A 19,859-nucleotide genomic window follows, 5' to 3' on the forward strand; every position below is an offset into this window, starting at 1 on the left:
GGAGGTGGTTTTTTTATAGCGCTGGGAGAGCTCTCCCCTAGCACTGGTGCCACAACTACACAGCACTTTAATGTTGCTAATGAAGACATGCCCTGTTGCTTCTCAGCTCCTTAGAGCTCACATCAAGTGCTGGTCTTGTACAAGTCCTCAGCAACATGTGACAGCATGAACATATGAAGTCTGTCCTTTGCTCACTGCAGTGACTTCCCATAAAATGAGAAATTCAAGATCGGTCCTTCTAGTCAAAAAACCCAATAGTTTGGGCCCAGAATACCTAAAGATCATCCGTTCAACAGCTCCACTCCTCTGGCACAATAGAGTTGTTTACTACAAGGGTAAAGCTCATCTATGTAAGAGACTAAACTTTTTCAAGGGGTGATCCAAGGCTAGATCTTCTGCAGGATCACTAAATCTCAATGCTTTGTTCCAAGCTGAAGGCATACTTCCTCGATCTTGTCTTCATCAATACAGAACATAGCGCATTCCAGGTAACAATTTAATAATGTAAAGTTTAAATTAAAATGTACATATCCTTCCCCTTTTGAAGAGGAAGGAAGAATCATTTGAAAAACAGACACTAGTTACAGTGCTTAAACTTCTGAGAGGTGCTCAGACACAACAAGATTATAGAATGAAAACAGCAAACCGAACATGCAAATCCATTTACCAGCAGTAAACCTGAATCTTTCCCTACAGAATCCAAGTTCCCATTTAACTAACTTTAGTCCTAGACATGGATCATACCCTCATGGGAATGAATGCCACGCTACCCTCCTGAGCTAGCAGGCAGGCAGGCATGGGGACTCTGCTACTGCCTGGCACTTTCTCAGGCAGCAAAACAGGGCCAAGGGGTCCCTGGTGGTTTCACAGCCACTCTTAGAGCCAGGCAGGCAGAGATGAGCCTGGCGATCCCAGGACAGCCAAGACGAGGAGTGGGCATGGAGTTATTCTCTCAGGAAAGAAGCTCATTGATAACAGCCCCCTAGGCGTGGAGGGGCAGGCAGAGCCCCCCAGGCGGAGGGCGGCCCCTCTCCCCAGCCCGTGAAAGCGAGGGGGGGGGGGCATTTCTCCAACACCGACTAGCCAGAGGAGCCCCCGACAGCACACAGCGGCCACGGGCCGAGCCAACCCCCACCGCGCTGTATCCGCCCCGCGCCCGTTACCGAGCACGGGAAGGTGGCGCCCAAGGCCCCTCTCTCCACGCCAGGCCCCCGCGCTCACCGTGGTGGTCGTAGACGCTGACGTAGGAGATGCCCACCGCCATGCACCACACCACCAGGCTGGCCATGTCCGCGTAGCTCGGCTCCTCCTCGGTCACCACCAGCCCCATGTGCACCGGCAGCTTCTCCAGGGACCGCCCGTCCCAGCGCCCCCGCCCGCGCCCGCCCGGCACCCGCCGCGCCGCGCCCGGCTTGTGGAAGGCGAAGGCCCCGGCGGCGGGCGCCAGGAGCGCGCAGGAGGCGGCGGCGGAGGCCGCGCGGCGCCACCAGCGCCAGAGCCACGAGCGGGGGCCTCCCCGCAGCCGGCCGCGGAGCCACGAGAGCAGCGCGCGCAGCAGGCAGAGCAGGGCGTGCAGCAGGCGCCACACCAGCTCGCACGCGCCGCTCATGGAGAGGAGGGAGCGCGAGGCCGGGGCACCAGCTGAGAGGGGCGGGTGCGCGGGGCGGCTAGAGGGCGCGAGGGATCCTCATCCACAGCGCGCGCCACGCACCATCATCCCCACCCACACCTTGCCCAGCCCGGCCACTGTCCTGCTCCTCACTGACACCGCCTCATCTGCTCAGCCGCTGCCGCTAGCGCCGCCATCTTTGTTCTTCGCCTGCCCTTTGACCCAGACGCCGCCGAGCTCCTATTGGCTGAACTCGTAGCGGTGGCGTCACTTCCTCGGTTAGGGTGAGAATGACGTGGCCAACAGGAAATATCTGCTCGTGATGGTCCGGCTGGCGGCGGTGCCCGCCGCGCACCGGGGCTGGAGGCAGAGGCCTGGGCACAGCGGCCCCTCGCGGGGGACTGGGTAGCAAACGGTAACGCCATAGCGGGTCTAGCGCCTCGCTGCAAAGCGCCAGACCCCTCTTCAACCCGCCCCCCCCCCAGCCCCGGGCACAGGCGGGAGCTGAGCCTGGGGCGCTCAGACAGGTGCGCTAATCACTCGCTTGAAAAGCTGGATGGATGCAGCGTTTTTCTCCCCACGCTCTTTTGGTGGGTGTGGCAATGGCAGCTGCTTAATTCATTGTCACGAGAAACCTCTTAGGCGTCTCAGCTGCTTGATGCCAGAAGTGGGGCTCCCAGTTGTGGGTCACTATCAGCCTTGGGTCAGGCACCAAACTCCATGAGAGGAGCAAATAGGGTGACCAGATGTCCTGATTTTATAGGGACAGGCCCAATTTCTGGGTCTTTTTCTTATATAGGCTCCTGTTACCCCCCACCCCATCCCGATTTTTCACACTTGCTGCCTGGTCACCCTAGGAGCAAAACCCTTAAGGACACCCTTTCGTGGCTTGGCTCCTCGTCTAGTATGTTGTCTTTTGGGGCTCACGTTCCAAGTGATTTTTTAGGTGCCTAAAAGTTAGGTGTTGGAGTGCTGAGCATTGCAATGCATGAACCCCTTTGTGGATCCAGGCTGAAAGATTTTGTTTCTTTGATGAAAATGTCACATTGTGTGTCAGTTTTTGGAAAAGCCATGTTACCCTCCCAACCCCCCAATTTATTGAAAGTAAGATTTGTAAAGGCAGCCTCTTCCACCCCTTCTCTGCTGCTTCTGTTTTTTCTTCATATAATTCTTAAATAATGTGCAGTGTCCTGTACTTCATTGGTTACATGCGTACTTCAGCAATTCCATCAGGTTCTTAGCTAGGGTGGGCTAGAAGCAAGGACACTGGAGTGGCATATAAAAGACCTGGGTTCTGTTCTAGCTGACCAGAGCCAGGGTAACCTCAGACAAGTCACATCCTCTTATTGTGCCTCAGTTTCCTCATCTGTAAAATGGGGATAATGATACTGACCTCCTTTGAAAGCACAATGTAAAAGCAAGGTATTACTATTTAAATATTTTAGTAGGTATGCCAACACGTGCTTATGCAATTATCCCAACGCTCACTGAGGGTTAAAAAATAATAACCTTTTAAAGAAAATGCATCAAAAGGGCTCCTTTTTAAAAATAGTAAAATCTTGTGCCTGCTGATTTATGTCCATCGTGCATGTTTTCCCCTTCGAATCTTGTCCCAGGAAGCCTGTGTACAGGATTGACGGTGAAAGTGTCTCAACTCAGATAGTGGGAAAGAAGTGTATTAAAAAAACGAGTCATGGAAAAAGTAATAAGCTGGGAAGAGCTTTTAAAATGATTTTTAAACAAGTAATGTTATGGCCTCTCCTAGTGTGGTATTTTTAAATTGTAGGAAATTGAACATAGTAAAACAATTGGACAACAAAACATTAATATTTATATGTATTTCATCTTTAAAATGTGTTGCAATATTAGTAATTAATCTTATAACATCCATGTAAATAGGTCAGTATCCTCACTTTACAGAGGAAAAACTGAGGCAGAGTAATTTCCCCCAAGACGATTGAGTCAGTGTTAGAGGTGGGATTATTAGAACTCAGAAGCTTCTCATTCTCAGGGTCGTGTTCAGTGAGGCCCTGATGCACAAAGGTACTTAGGTGCCTAACCCCGGATTTAGACACCACTGCAATCCACAAAACTCCCACTCAACTGCTGCCTAACCCTAAACTCACTCTGTCTATATTTTCAGGATAAAAGTTCTCTTGATGCCTAAATTCCTGCCTCTAGGCATGTGCACTGCTGCATCACTCAAGGCACCACCTGGATGCTTCTCTCTCAAATAAGCATGTAAGAACGATCCTCAGACCAAAAGAAGATAGGCAGAGGAGCGTCTGTCTTGCATGTGGGGCTTGATCCCGTAGGCATGCTCAGAAACTGTGTACCAGATCAGATCTGATTCAAAATTTGGTTCGTGGGGCTGGCAGCACCCACCTTATAACTTTAAGGCTAGATTCAATTCTCATCTCTTCCTGAGGGGCAGAAAAGATTTGAATAGCAGTCTCTGGAGAGGGCTTCAGTGGAACAGTTTCAACAGGAGACTAAGGCTGACAGATTCCCCCATCAGAGTACCTGATAGCTCAGTTGTTTCAGCACTTCCTTGAAATGTGGGAGACTCCTGTTCAAATCCTTTTTCCTCATCATGCAAACAGGAGTAAAAGTGAACTTGGGTCTCCCACAGCCTAGCTTAGTGTGCTAACCACTTGGCTAAAATTTATTCGGTGGGCTGCTCCTCTTCCTCCTGTAGCTGTTTTGAGTGAGGCAGGTATCTAACTCTAGGGTTACCATACTTCCGGATTATCCCGGACATGTACGGATTTTGGGGTTTTAAATAGCCGTCCAGGAAGACTTTGTAAAAATCTAAAAAGATCTGGGATTTCCCTCCCAATGCAGAGTGCGGTGTGGCTGACAGAGCAGCCGGGCCGGATTGAGCCACTTGCATCAGGGCCTCCAGCAGCCAGAGCCCCTCCTCTGCTCCCCACACCGCCGCAGCCTCAGCGTGCCACGCCGGCAGCGCTCTGGCGGGGTGGGGCTGTGTGTTCTCTCCCCCCCCCCCCCCCCATGGAGTGTCCTCTTTTTTTGAAAGTTCAAATATGGTAACCCTATCTAACTCATTCTCACAAGAAACAGCTTAGGCATCTAAGCCCCCAAGAGAGGAGTTCTTGATGGTGGATTGCTAACACAGATAAACTCCTATTTCTATGAGAGGTGGCAGGGGGCTTAGATACCTCCACCCTCAGTTGTTGCCATCTCCTATTGACTAGCTTAGGCAGGAAGTTGCCTTTTTGTGGATCACATTCTAAGGCATCTGTCTCTCTCCCTTCATTGTACAGGGAGCTTAGGCACCTAACTCAAGCTTTATGGATCACATTATAGTTCTCATGATTTTCTAGCCACTGAAAAGTCCGTTTGTTGATCCAGAGCAGATTCTGTACTTGTTTTTGCTGCACTCAGCCACAGCTAAGTGAAGAGTATCTCCCACCCAGAATCAGAGATCAGCCTGATTTTTCTGATCTAAAGGCAAAAGGTGCAACTGAATTCAGTACTCCGGCAATATATCCCAGTTTGTATGAATAATGTTTGTCAAATGAAATCCCTGTCTACTGGATTCCTACAACTTGTGCTTGTAGAAATCTGCAGACTGCCTGTAATACCGGTATATCTTGTATCTCTCAAAAGAGAGAGCAAGCTCCATCAAGTTAGTCCTTTGCTGTGAGACTGATATCTTCTGATAGTAAGACAGGCTGGGTGCCTAAAATAATACTAGGCGGGCACTTAAAATAAATCGTTAAAAGAATCTATCATTATAAACAATGGGTGAGAATTAGTGTAACATGAAAATAATTTTCTTATGGAGAAAAAAGTACTTTGGGATCTTTTTTTAATTAATACACAATCCAATATAAGCAGATAAGTCACCTAGTAACCACTAAAATTGTTTGCCTAAACATACTGCTGCCATAAACATCTCTCTCTACCAAAACATTTATTTGTCTGATGTCTTGTTTAAAAAAAAAAGTTGAAAAACCCCAAATTCCTCATGTCACCGTATTTAATCATGTGACCCATATAGCTCTAATTACAAATACTATTGATACTTTCATAGGTGACATAACCAAATAACTGAGGTCTGACACCTGAAAAAACAGACTTTATGAATGTGAGTGATTATTAAGTAACTGAATGGCACCAGAAAACAGTGGATAATTGAGACTGTTTGTTTTGGAAAGTAATTTGCTGCTATCACTGCTCAGTTTTCAGCTGAGATTTATGAACTGGCAGGAAAGCCCTTAGATTGTTGTTTGTAATTCACTGGTTTTTAGTGTTTGTGTATTTCTGTTCTGTTTGGTTTTCAAGCACTTTGGGAACTGTTCAATAAGATCTGCACTAGTGTATATATCAGAGCTGGTGTTTATATCATAAAGCCCTTGTGAGGTAGGTGTGGATTTTATTTACAGGACTTCCATGGAACTATTTGCATGCTTGTCTGAGCCCCATGCAGAGCTAGCAGACCCAGTTAATTGCCACCATTTTGTTTGAATGTGCCAAACTTTTCTAGCTGCTAGTACTGGTACTCTTATTTTCTACACACATATAATATTAAACAAAAAGTAGTTTTTTAAAAAAGAGGCATCTTACAATTTTCAAAACACCTTACATCTCCACCAAGTCACTAAGTCTTGTAGTATAAAATAAAAGATGAAATGTCAATGGTAGCCTAGCAGGCTCTTTGTCTGCAAATATCATTGCTGAATTAAGAAAGATAGCTCTAAGGCTCATCATAGTTACATGATTAATCTATTTCATAATCATAATAATCATCATCCATGTTTACACCTTCACTGGAGAGGTCATCAGTCTTCATTTTTTTTCTGACCTCTTTGCCTCGTTCAGTTGAAGAGAGGTGGTCTTCACACCGCTGCAGAATCTTTTTGGAAGACATCCAACTTTCGCCTTGGCTTTCTGCTGGTGCTGCACACTGTCCTCCTCTGACATCTGTCCCTTTGGCCATTAGAGCTCTTCTGGTTCTCAGAAGGTCGCAGGTGCAATTCCAAGGGTTTCCATCCAAATACAGGTACCTGAGACGAGGCAGATTTTCCACGACTTTTCGATCCAAGGCAGATATCTTATTGTTCCGTAGATTTAAAACCTGGAGCTGTTTCAAGTCCTTTAGCTCTCGTTCTCCAACATCCTGTATGTCATTTCCTTTTAGATCCAACCTGGCTAGAGTATCTGGAAGTCTGGAAAAAACAAAACAAGATGAATGTATTTATCTTACTGATTCTGCTGGTGTTGATTATGCAGGGAGGGAAGCTGAAGGTTAGTCGAAACACACATAGATTATGGGCCATCAGCCTTTGTTGTCCACCATTTAAAAATTAAGTAAATAATGTGACCCACTACGGAAGAGGTGTGGCCCTGGAACATTCTTATGCATAATTTTAGGCTTTATTTGTCTGAACTTTTACTTTGGGATGATTTCTTATTTTAAACTGTGGGTCCACCATCTTTTTTCCTTTGAATTGTTTTCCCCAAAGTATTACAGTTCTGATGTATACTGAATGCATTTAATTGAAATAAACAGCAATTTTAGTCCTATTTGGAAAAAAAGTATTTTATTCCAACTGGGTTTTCAATAAAGTTAGAAGCAGATACATGGTGTCCCATGTCATAGACATGCATAAGGCAAATTTATAATAATGCCAAACATAAAATATCTAGAGAAGCCTAAGGACATGCTCCCCTAGCCCTTCTTTGGATGATTTTGGTTGAAAGTTTGTGCAATATATTGCACGGATTAGAAAATTGGGGTGGGGGGAAAGGGAGTTAGCATCAGATTCAGAAATTGAGCACACCAGGTAGGAAGAACCCGAGTGAAATTGCCCATGTATATGACAATATATTTTATTTAAAAAAAAATAGAAATGCCTCTTACCTGTTTTGTTAAAAAACACTTGAGTAGCTGAATGAAATCTTATGGAGACAAGGTAGGTGAGGTAATATTGTTTATTGGACCAACTTCTCTTAGTGGAAGGTACACACTTTTAAGCTACACAGAGCTCTTTTCAGGTCTGGGGAAGAACACTTTTGCTTCCCCAAACCTGAAGAAGAGCTCTGAGCAGCTTGCAAGGTTGTATCTTCCACCAACAGAAGTTGGTCCAATAAACAATATTACTTCATCTATCTTGTCTCTCTCATATCCTGGGACCAAGGTGGCTCCAATAGCACTGCAAACAACTATGAATGAAATATGATTTACTTTTCACCATATATATTGCTTATTTACTTTCGTACTCAGTCACCTTGGACATGAAACTAGACTGGTCAGTTTCATTTCTGTTTTTATACATATCATACATATATGATATGACTAAAGCTCTTATATTTCAAACGCTGTACTATTCATTTTTTATCTTCTATTTTTATCCAAATCTGTGGGTGAAAGCTGTTTAATAAAGAAGCAAGTTAATTTGGCATAGAAAACAATTTTAATTAAATCCATTTGAAGTTAATCCAAAAGACAATTTACTATTCTGGTGCCCAACCTGCTGAGGTGAGGAGTGGCAATATGAGATTTAAAGGAAGTCTGTTACATATCATTTCCTTGGGAATTATAAAGAATTTTAACTGGAATGATTTATAATTGAGCAGTGACTCTCCACTAACACCAAATGTGATAGTATATTGTACTGCAGTGATCTGATATATCATTGAAAATACCTGAGGAGGTACCATTGGGATATTCAGATGTAGAAGTATTTATTTGCGAGAGGCTAAATATTATACCATGGTCCAAAACTTGCTGTCATACTGATGCAAATCTCCCCTTGACATCTATGAGAATGTTACATGAATAAGGCTGTAAAATTTGGTCTTATGGTACTAAAAGACCCAGATGATAGAATAATGGATTATTCCATATGCTTTATACTGGTAAGACTTCGATCTTACCTTTTGCTTGTGTGACCATGATAAAAATATTTGGCAAAAAAACCATGGTTTATGCTGGTAGTTGATACGCATGGTGCTTTGACATACAATAATAATAAGGTGGAGTGAAACCCTGGTTCCACTGTAACAATTGAGAGTTTTGCCATTGACTTCAGTGGAACCAGGATTTCACTCAAGGTCCCTGTCCCAAAGAGATTACAGTGTAAGGTGCTGATCCAGCATAGATTTAAGCACATGCTTGATTTAAGCATATAAATAGTTACATTGAAGTCAGGTTGAGGTTTTGTGGCCATATTGTTTGGTCTTAAGTAGTGTTTATTTTAAAAGAGTAACTATGTTCAAGTATCTAGCTGATCCTACTGCTATCAGAAGCTCCACACAGCATCAGAGGGCTGACTGTGACAGCCATGCTGCAGCTGGAGGTGATAACTATCTAGTTCTAGCATTCCCACTCCTCCCTCTAAGAGCGGAGGGAGTGGGGGTCTCCTCATCCAGCGCTGTATCACCAGCAGCAAGAGCCCTGGAGGTAGTTGTATATGTTATGGGTGCAATTGCTGCTTAGCGCAGTTTTATTCTTACTAACTTCCCCCCCCCCCTCCATCTGCAGGGAGTCTAGGGAGAGTTGGGAGTGTTCCCTTCTCCCTCATGTAGTCCAGGGCAAAGTCATGTTTCCTCCTCACCCATCACAGAGAGCAATGAACTGGTAGTTTCCCTCCCCACTCTTGAGACTTGGTCAGGCAGGGGACAGAAACCCAGAGGCTGGCTCGATGAAAGTAACGCTGCTCTCAAGTGACCCATTTCAGAAAAGCACTTGGACGTGGATCCACAAAGGGATGTAGGCATTGAAACACCTGGCTTTTAAATACCTATTAAATCACTAGAACAACATAGCAATCCACAAAAGCCTGAGTCAGGCACCTAGGCTCCCTATACAATGCATGGGGAGACATAGTCTCCTAAGAATGGGATCCACCTAAGCGAGCAAATGGGAAATGCTGATGAGATGGGTATGTCTGAAGCCCCACCTCTCTCACAGAGATAGGCACTTAAGTCTGATCTGCAGGAAGATACCTATCTCTGCTTGCTATTCAGAGCTGGGAACCCATCTCCTGGAGTCAGGTAGCTTAGATGAGAATGAGTTAGGTATCTGCCTCACTCAACACAAAATAGCTATGGGGAAGTAAGAGAGGCACGGTACCTCCCTTATGATCTTTAGCCCGGTAGTTTGGATACTCACCTGGGATATGGGAGACCCCCAATTCAAGTCTGTCTTGATAAGAAGGAATTTGAAAAGGATCTGCTACCTCTTGGGTAAATGTCTTAACCACTAGACTATGGAGTGAGTCTCACTCTCTGGCCCAATTAATATTTAATTAAAATTGAATAGCTTCAATATGAGAGATGGAGGGAGACCCATATAAGACTATCCATCCCATGGTCAAGGGGTTAGGACACTCACCTGAGAGGTGATTGATCTGTGTTCAAATCCTTTCTTCTCAGACAGCTGTGGGCTGTGAGCCAGGGTGCTGTCACATCCCAGGGAAGTATCCTACCCACTATGCTAAAGGCAGCTGTTTGCTTTCCCTTTCTTCTATTAGGCTATTTTGTGTGGAGTTAGCCCCCTGAGCACACCTACTTGATCAGCCCTGCATGTGAGTTAAATAGAGGATGGTCTATCTTCTGCTGATTTGTGGATCTCAGTGTGGCTTAGGTGGAAGATTGGCCCACAGATGCTTAGACTGAGGCAGCAGTACATGTGCCCAGTGGTAGAAACATAGGCCCTACTGAACTTTTACTATAAAATCTTTGTTGCCAAGTGAATTCAGGTGCCTATGGAGTTACCTGCTCAAGTGCCACCTATCTTATTATGGATTGTAGTGGCACCTAAAAATGGGAGTTACGCACCTAAGTACCTGCGTGAAGCTGGGCCTTAAGCAATTGCTTAAATTTCATTCAGCACATGCTATAGTATTGATTGGGACTATGGCCAGCTCTCTGCATATTCAGACTTCCAGGATGGCAGCTGTTGTCATCATATCACTGTAGTACCATCACAGTCTTATTTTCATTTTTTGTACATACCCTCAGGTACCAAGTGAAGGGTGCACAAAATTAAGCACATAAAATATACTTCGGCTCATCGTCCCCTTCTGTGGTTTTAAAGTGTTCCCTTAGAATTTATGCCCACAGCAGAGTTAAAAATAAAAATCCCCAATATATCTTTAAAAAGTTATATTGTTAAAAGATTAATAGAGAGCTCTTTCTTCTCCCTAAATTGTCTCTACTATATGTTGTAAAAATAAAATGGATTAGACAATATTGAATGCAATTACAAAACCAGAAAGCAATAAATGTTCCTATTAAGCTAGACTGAAATCAAACAAATTAACATGCCACTAAATCACTAATTATAAAATTCCTACCAAGTACCTTCCAGAAATCTGATGCTAAAGATCTGCTGCAAGTGAAGTTTTATTACATTGTTTACTTTGCCCTGTCCATAAAATATAAAATGAAATGTAGTAGTTTAGTGGTGTTAAAGAAACTGATATTACACAGTTACATTGGTATGTTTTATAACATCGTATTGTACAGGTATTTAGAAAATAGGAATTGCCATACTGGATCAGACCATGGTCCATCTAGGCCAATATCCTGTCTCTGACAATGGCTAGTACCAGATGCTTCAGAACAATGTGTGAAAACCCCAAAGTGGGCCCACAAGGCAGTTCCTTCCTAAATTCTTCAATTAGAGGTTGGCTTATACTTTTGAAGCATGGGGGTTTATAAACCTTTAGGAAGCGTGTGTATATATGTGTGTGTGTGAGTGAGTGAAATTCTATTGTCAATATTGTTATCTATATAAATAGCCAATTCCTTTGTTTGAACCATGCTATGCTTTTGGAATTTTATCTTCTAGCAATGATAAGTTAAATATTGGTTTGCAAAACATGTTTCCTTTTATCAGTTTTGAACTTGCTGCCTTTCAGTGTCATGGAACGTTCCATTGCTTTTGCATTATAAGAGGGGGTAAAGATGAGCATCGCTGTACCTTCGCTATGCCATTCTTTTGTATATATTTAGCATTCCCCCCTTATTCCAGTTGCAGCCAGAGATTAGAAACAAATGTATTCAATGGAGGTCACAAATTTTTTCAAAACAGCTCTGTTGCTTTGCTTCAACTACCAACAAAGATGCCAGTTAGTGCCAATTACGACGGTGGACTAATGGTAAAGACATTTCTCTACTAGGAACAGGAAGGAGAAAAAAATCATTTCAGAGACCCGCTCAACGGTTATCAGATGGTAATGTTCTCTTTCATTATTAACTGCTAGGTGACTCAAGATAATGACTGGACATTAAAGGCTCCCAAGCAATCTAGCCAGAACCAATAGTATGAGTCAGGCAGTTCTCTTAAAATTTTAAATAAATTAAATGCTAGCCTTTTCCATGCACAGAACAACTACTGATGGCAATAGGAATTTTTTGCAGACATCAGGGGAAAATAAGTTTCCATAAAGTTCACTGCATCTTTTACTGTCTCTTTAACCACGTTCATGTGTACTAGTGGGACTGAATTTTGCTGTAAATAAAAATAAAATCTGTGTGAAGGTGCCCTGGTGCAAAAAGGGCCAGATCTACATGGGGACTTAGGTGCCTAAGTCCCATTTTTTAGGCACCTAAGATCCATTTATTAGGCACCATTGTGATCCACAGAATCTCTGCTCAGCTGCCACTTATCTCTGTAGGCACCTAACTCGGTGCCTATGTTTTCAGAGTCAGAGTTCCCTAATTGCATAAGTTTCACCCTCTGGCACATGCACTGCTGACTCAGGCAGGCATTGGGACACCTAAACCCCAGAGTCATCTGCAAACCATAGGAAGATGCCTCCCTCATAACATTTAGCCCAGTGGTTACTCACTTAGAATGTAGGAGACCCCTTGTTCAGGGGACCCCCCCCCCGTTTAAAAAAAGAGAAGGGATTTGAACAGGTGTTTCCTACCACTTAGGTAAATGCCCTAACAACTAGACTACAGAGTCATTCTAATACTGTCTTAATAAAAAGTGGAATGGCTTCAACATGAGAGATTGAGAGAGACCTACAGCAGACTATCCCATAGTCCAGTGGCTAGGGCACTCACCTGAGAGGTGACAAATCCTTGTTCAACTTCCTTCTCCTCATCAGGCAGAGAGGGGAATTCAACAAGGATCTCCCACATCCAGGGTGAGTACCCTGACTGCTGAACTAAAGGTTATGAAGGATCCACAGATCCCTGCCTAAATACCTACATAGGACCCAAGCAACTATTAACGTCGATTTATTAAGTTTGCTGCAGATCTTTTAGTTGTTAGGGAGCAGGGTTTCCTTCTCACACCCACACACATCTGTGGAGCAGGCAGGGGGAGAGATTAAGCGAACATATGGATGTCCCAAAATCAATGAGAAATGCCATGGACTTCAGAGCAGTTAAGGAGAGTCCTACAGGGGGTGAATGATGAGAGAGACCACCCACTGGGTCAGCCCTAACTCCAACAAAGAAGTCCCAGTAGCTTAGCAATGGCATGATAGAGCAGCCCCACATACTGATGGAGACCAAAAACTGAGAAGTGAGTGGAGGGGAGGCAGCACAGCTGCTGCTCCCCCAGCTTCGACAATTGCAGTCCCATTTCTGCCAGGTTAGGCAGCATGCGGAGAGAGAGATGATGACCTTCATTTACCAGCTGTCTTCAGATTCACTTGCCTTAATGGAATAGAAATAAGCAGGTTTTGTTCCAGTGCTAGGTTAGATAGTTGTGCACATGCATGAAGCGCTCCAGCCTCAAACGTGCTGACAGTGTTGTTGTCAAGAAACAAATGCTTGAGGTCTCGTAGATCCTGGAAGCCCTGGGCTGTCACTCTCTGAATGAAGTTATTGCTACAGTCAAGTTTCTGTAGTCTGGCTGATAGTCTGAGTGGCATGGATTGGAGGTGGTTCCTGGACAGCTCCAGGGTGGTTAAGTTAGGAAGAAGCTGGGCACCATCAACTGATGAGAGCTGATTTTCAGAGAGGAAAAGCTCAGACAGGTTTTCCAGGTGTTTCATGTCTCGAAATCTTATAATTTTGAGTTGGTTTCTCTCTAGTTTTAATGAAAGCAGGGACTTAGGCAGGTTAAGAGGGACCTTGGTCAGAAGATTGCCAGTTAATCTGAGAAATTGTAAATGTTGGAGTGGTGCAAAGAAGCTGCCTGAGAAAGAATGTAGTTTGTTATTCTGCATACTCAGATACTTCAGTTCAGGAAGCTTAAGTGGCCCAGACACAGATTCCATATTATTACCATCCAAAGTCAGACTCTGTAAACTGCAAAGGGAGGAAAGTGTGCTGAAAGAGACTGCCAAAATCAAGTTGTTTTGAATGTCAAGCACCCTTAATTTCTTTAAGCCTTCAAAATCCGACTCATGCAGAACACTAATTGAATTGTCACCAAGTTTTAATACTTCAAGTCTGGATGGGAGGGAAGTGGGTATGCGCCTTAATTTATTCTTCCAGAGTTCCAGGATCTTCAAGGTGCTCAGAGCTTTGAAGGTGTTATCTTCTACCGATTCTGTTCCACTGCAAGACAGGATAAGCTCTTCCAGGCAAGATATTCTACTGAAGTCAGAGATCTTAGAGAAAAAAGAAAAAAACAGAACAAATTAATGTGATAATATACTATCCAGTTTATGGAACCTCCTTACTACCTTTTACTTTTCAATATGATCTGACTATTGCTAATGTTTATTCCTACAATATGATTAATGATGAACTGCAGAGAAAATAACAGACAATAAATACAGATATTATTGCAGCCAGGTACATTTCAATTGCTGTTTGTTTGCAGTTCTGGAATGCTACTTTATTATTTAGATCCAGTTTGTGGCTGGTTCTGCAGATGCACGTTTGGGGCAATGGGAGATAAATAGCATTCCTTGCACTCCTGCATAGGGTAGCCCAGTGCATGTTCATGACTAGCATCTGTATAAGCACAAGTCATTGTAATGGATGGGATTAAGGTGGACCCATGTTCCTCTCCCCCATTTGCTGGCCTGCAGAGCTCCCTGGTGCAGATAGAAGTGCATACTGCATCCTTTCCTAGAGCAGTGATGCTGTCTGGAAGCCAGAGGAGGAGATAGCATAAGTCTCATCTCACACCTCCCTACCATGGGCTTTGGCTGCTCAATTTTATAAAACTTACATTTTGAGATGGACCCAAAACCCCAGATCCAAGCTCTCTGAACTTGAGTTTAGATTTGAAAATGAACGTTCCAGCTCAGGCTTCTCTCTACTTCCACTGAATTTTCATAAGTCAGAAATAAACAGATGTTTATCAGTGGTAAATGAAGCTTAGATGTGGCTGTGAATTTCATAAGTAGGATGATGATTGTTTTATTATTTTTCTTCCTTAGTGGAGATCTCTCACTTACAATGCTCTTTTTGTACGCTGAATTAATGAGACAAATTACTGTGGCAGTTCCCCTTAACATGCAGATATGAGAAGCAATTGAAAAAAAGAATCCAGGAATTCTCAGAGAACACTGATTTACTTAAGCAATGGTGCTGAGTAGCTTTAAAAGCTTGAGTAACACTAAAATGCAACGTAAGGTGTTTGATTTTTCAGAATGAATTTAGTGGGATTAACCAAAAAACCCTTCAGACTAAGAACTACATCCTGCCCTATTGTACAAGGGGGAAGGATGAGGATAGTTGTCTTTCTCCTCGCTCCACCCATGCACACAGCAGAGATCTCGCTATGGTACTCAAGAGCACTAGGGAGAGATGTCTAGTTAATGCTACACATGCACACCACTTTTCCAAATGACTCACTAGCTAGAGTATTAGAGGGATAGACCGGTTAGTCTGGATCTGTATGTAGGATGTAGTTTTACATGTATCTGATGAAGTGGGTATTCAGCCATGAAAGCTTATGCTCCAATACATCTGTTAGTCTTTAAGGTGCCACAGGACTCATTGTCACTAGCTAGAGGCACACTTTGCTCCTACTCAGAGGAACAGCAAAACATGTTCCACAGCACATCCCTCTGGGCCTTCCCTGTCAAATCCTGCCTTGGCTAATAGGAATTGTTTGCAGAGGATGTACTGGGTAGCATCTGTGCTCTCTCTTCTTTGAGCCTGCCAGGACAGGATACGATACAGCCATACAGCTTCATTGTGCATCTTAAAGTAAAGCAGTTATCAGAAAAATGGCTGTAACCATGCACCATTTTACTCAATATATCTAATCCCTGTGTGTCCTTGAGTCATATTGGTTTACTTTACCTCCAAAATCCAAGTTTTACTTCTATTAACAACACAGAGTGACACTTTATACAGCTACGGAGAGTGAGCCAGATTTTATATCGTCTCTGCATTCTCATCAAAATTGTCAACTAGCTTCTAACTGCTTAGAATTGAGCTTCCAACTGACTCTCTTGCAAAGCCATTCCTTGACCTTACAAATTTCATATGGAGTCAATGAAAAAGTATAAATATGGAACCTTTCCCATCAACCCCATTTTAATTCAGTGAGTATGTTACCACCACACAATAGCCTGTTCTCTTAATCAAAAGGAGTACCTCTGAAATAAATGGCATTACTCAGATGAGTAAGGACTACTTGTATGTCATAAGGATTTATGGAAGCCCTTCATACTGAGATCAAACTTTCATAAATTTGACATATCTGGTCCAAGTGAACTTCTTCCTGTTTTTGCTAAGTTGATTCCTTTAGATCTCTAAGAAGCTTAATTTTCATCTTATTAAGTAAGAGTTAAATAAATAAGTACTTTTTATTTCTTTTCAGTGCACACACATTAATTCTCTGATGAAGGATATTATGGTTCTTAATATGGATTATTATAATTTTCTTTTGCATCCATTTAGTATGCTTTGGTAGTATCATTCTCTGTTGTTCTATTCCTGACACTTACACATGTATCCTTTTTTGCAGTCACCAAACAAATGAAAGTTAATAAGCCAAGACATATTTGAAATAATATCAGCTCCCTCTGCTACACGGTGCTTCTTATTGTTTAACTAGGCACTCTTTAATTTGAGGTGATATTGTCAACAAGTTTGAGGTCAAAAATTCAGATCTTGTGAAAACAAGGATTTACAAAGCTTTAGCTGAATAAAAACATTTTCATTATTACTTTTATGTCAGTGGAAGCAAATTCTTCTTAAACAAGTCCAGGCAGTAATGGCTGAGAACAACATTATGCTAGTAGATGCAAACCATAAATTAATCTAATTAGAAATGGTCTAATACTTAAAATGAAAGCAACCAGTCTACAGTCACTGTTCAAACTGAGCAAAATGCAGAAGGTGAACAAACAGCATAAATGATTATATGTAAATTCAATTTTTAAAAAATTCTTTGTTTCAATAAAGTGAGAAAGATAAGAAATCAAAAAATGTTAGCTTTCTTTTAAAGCTGCCATAGAAAAAAAAGCATTTATTTTAAATGTGGAAATTCAGACCCATATCCTGTAAAATTCAGATGCATATCCTGTAAACACTTACATATGCGCCAAATGGGATTACTCAGATATGTAACTTTACATATGTAAATTTAAGCACATGGGCATAAGTGCTTAGAGAATCAGGGCCTAAGTTTTATTTTAAACAAAGTTTATCACATGGAAAGAAAAGTGAAATATATGTGCAATAGCTCAGAGTAATCCTAATTAAAGAGCCCGGATAATTATAGCCTGACAGAATAAAGATATTTATACCATATTCATTGCAAACTTAATAGTAAATGTAAGGCATTCTGATTGTTCAGCTCAGGGAATTTATAAAATGACAAAATGCCTTATCAGATGGTTTCAGGTATAATTTGCTGGCATTTATTTCATTACACTGCAACATAGTTGGGTGTCTTACATGTTCACAGCAAACATTTAAATGGCTCATAAAAAATACCTGTGTTCTTAAAAGGCGTAATCCAAGTCTGCTTTGCTACTATTAGTGAATACTAGTTGACAGAAATGGGCAATTAAACTGATAAAGAGCAATCCATTTTTCTTACTTGTCTTGAAATGTAAATACTAGTTTTCTTTGACAGTATTTTGTTATATTTCTTAATAAAGAGCAAACAGACATGGCTGCAGAAGGAATTAATTAACTGGGCTGTATCACTACACCACAAGTATGCAGGTGAGCTTTGACTCTTCTAGATATTGGATCTATGACAGGGGAATTCGGGGATTAATAACGGCTGGGAAACAGCAGAAGTGAACTGTATGATATGGCTAAATTGCCATATTACTCTCAAAATAGAGATTATTTAACAGCCTGAGCAACAGGAATCCCAGACATTGCTCCAAAGCAATTGTTAGCCCCGTTTATTGAATCCTGAGAATAAACGCAAAATATAAACCTCAGTAAAAATGTCTCTCTTTTAAACAGACAATTTCTTAGGAAATTATTCATACACAATTGGCACATACAGCATGTATAACGCAGATGGTTTTATTTCCCTATTGTCTATCCGTGTAAATTGGATTTATTATAGCAATAGTTTTGCAGTGGGACTAAAGAGAAGCTACTCCAGAATGTGCCACAATAAAGCATCATGTGGTACTGACTTTTGTACAGAACTAGCGGAAATCAGTGATGCCTAGTGAACCTCAGAATGAACTGAGTCACACTCTTTTAACCTCTTACTGCTTATGACCACCACAATAATAAATAGGTAGCAACTTCATTTATAAATTGCTCTTGTTTAATAAGATCATTTAGGGCCCAATTTTGCTTTTATTGACATCAAATGCAAAAGTCCGATTGACTTCAGAAGTGCAGGATCAGGTCCTGAGTAGTCAAACCCTCACCATGCAGTTTTTAATAGTAGATGTACTACTCACAGGAAAGTACTGCAGTTATATTCATCACAGAAACTTCTTTTATTTTGTTAAGCTACTTGACTTAGCTAAAGAAGGAATTAATTGCATTTAAGAGAATGGCATCACTTCTAAGTGAAGATATAAGGTAGCTCTTGAATCAATAGGAGTTTGACTGTTTAAAAACTGATCAAGATTTGGCTCTCTTTTATTGATTATAAAATGTATATATGTAAGATCAACATAATTAATCACTGGTTTATTAATCACATAAACAAATCAGCCAAGCAGTACAAACAGGGGGTCAGATACCATAGTTATGGAAACAACAACAACATAATAATAATAATTAATTAGTAATAGTAAAGAATAGGAAAAACAAATACAGACCTGGCACAATTGTACCTAACCATTAGTAGCTAGAATAAATCTCTCACTGGGTTTGACTTTGAAGTCACCGCCATGCAGAAACATAATGGATCATTTGATTTAAATTGAAAATGGAAGTTATTTAAACTGGGATTTATCCTACCTGGAGGTGTTTGATTTTGCTGTGGCTGATGTAAAGCCGCCTGGCGTTAGCAGGAATCTCTCTAGGTACCTGTAGAACCCGGTAGCATTGCACTGACTGTGTAGAATCACAATTGCATCTTCTGGGGCAGGTGGTACTTAGACCATTGTAAAGAGGAAACAAAATGAGTAAAACATAAGACAAATGCATCTTCCAAAACAAGAACTCTGAAACCATCCCTGTTCATAACACCACAGTATGAATTTAGGCACCAGAAGTCCTTTTATACCATGAAATCTGATAAAAGGATATTATGACTGTGTGCTTTGTCTATGGGAGAAGGCAGCAAAAACAATACCTTAATTTGCCTGGGTTAAAGTGTTAGCAAGCATTACAAAGAGTGAGAGGCTTAAACAATGATAAGGGGCCTTTATATTTGTAGGCCTGTGAAATTAGTGTTATTTATTGCCTGATGTCTAATCTGCAAACATCCATATTATCTGCAGTTTCCTAGTTTTGTTAAATGTGACACCATGGAATTAGTGGAAAAAAGATAAAGAGCTGTTTTATAGTGGGCTATAAAACCTCTGTATCTTCTGTGACCCTGTATTTAAAACATTAAAATAAACACTCCACCCAAAACAGATACTGAAGCCTTTTTTTCCTTCCTTCACATTACTCACATGAAAACAAGCAGCTTTTTAAAAAAAAACACAAAAAAAACCAACCCAAATTAACTTTCTGAACTTTTTGATGCAGTTCACTGATGCTGGATGGTACAAGTTCTTTAAAAGTTTGATGGAAATATTTTTTTTTAAATTACATTTTGGTTTGTGTTAACTATAATATGGAGAAGGTTGCCACAGAATTCCAAGTTTTGATACTCATTCTTTTTGGAATTGAAAATTTGTGAAACACTTGAAAGCTTTTGCCACATTTCCAGTGGTATAGGACCAAGAAAGTGTTCATAATTTAAGGC

The 19,859-nt window shown here is 41.8% G+C and overlaps 2 protein-coding genes across 5 annotated transcripts in view; both read right to left on the reverse strand.

Annotated features, from left to right (window-relative positions):
- NUS1 (NUS1 dehydrodolichyl diphosphate synthase subunit) overlaps positions 1-1,840 on the reverse strand; it is a 31,807-nt gene extending 29,967 nt beyond the window's left edge. Inside the window, exon 1 of the mRNA XM_039530762.1 lies at positions 1,222-1,840. Within this exon, the coding sequence (XP_039386696.1) occupies positions 1,222-1,609 (388 nt within the window). The 5' untranslated portion in view covers positions 1,610-1,840. The remainder of the gene's footprint in view (positions 1-1,221) is intronic.
- A 3,730-nt stretch (positions 1,841-5,570) lies between these two features.
- Positions 5,571-19,094, reverse strand: LOC120401107 (nephrocan-like). Of its 4 annotated transcripts, XM_039530764.1 has the most exons (3): positions 18,902-19,094; positions 13,256-14,157; positions 5,571-6,801 (listed from the first exon to the last, which is right to left on the reverse strand). In XM_039530764.1, the coding sequence occupies exons 1-3, from the start codon at positions 19,088-19,090 to the stop codon at positions 6,354-6,356; spliced, it is 1,539 nt and encodes a 512-aa protein (XP_039386698.1). In that variant the 5' UTR covers positions 19,091-19,094; the 3' UTR covers positions 5,571-6,353. The 4 variants fall into 4 exon arrangements, 1 of the variants encoding a protein (XP_039386698.1); XR_005596298.1 differs by lacking the exons at positions 13,256-14,157; positions 18,902-19,094 and adding an exon at positions 6,897-7,149 and having other exon boundaries at positions 6,678-6,801; XR_005596296.1 differs by lacking the exons at positions 13,256-14,157; positions 18,902-19,094 and adding an exon at positions 9,750-9,883 and having other exon boundaries at positions 6,680-6,801.
- Positions 19,095-19,859: the final 765 nt, after the last annotated feature.

This window comes from Mauremys reevesii, linkage group 3, assembly GCF_016161935.1.
Source record: "Mauremys reevesii isolate NIE-2019 linkage group 3, ASM1616193v1, whole genome shotgun sequence".
Taxonomy (NCBI): domain Eukaryota; kingdom Metazoa; phylum Chordata; order Testudines; family Geoemydidae; genus Mauremys; species Mauremys reevesii.

What these genes read in the sequence shown, in the direction of transcription:
- LOC120401107 (XM_039530764.1), bottom strand. Translation starts at nt 19,090, where the DNA reads ATGCATTTGTCTTATGTTTTACTCATTTTGTTTCCTCTTTACAATGGT. An exon ending in GCAAAATCAAACACCTCCAG is followed by an intron (nt 14,158 to 18,901) that starts GTAGGATAAATC and finishes TTTTTCTCTAAG; the next exon opens with ATCTCTGACTTCAGTAGAAT. An exon ending in CTTATTTCTATTCCATTAAG is followed by an intron (nt 6,802 to 13,255) that starts GCAAGTGAATCT and finishes TGTTTTTTCCAG; the next exon opens with ACTTCCAGATACTCTAGCCA.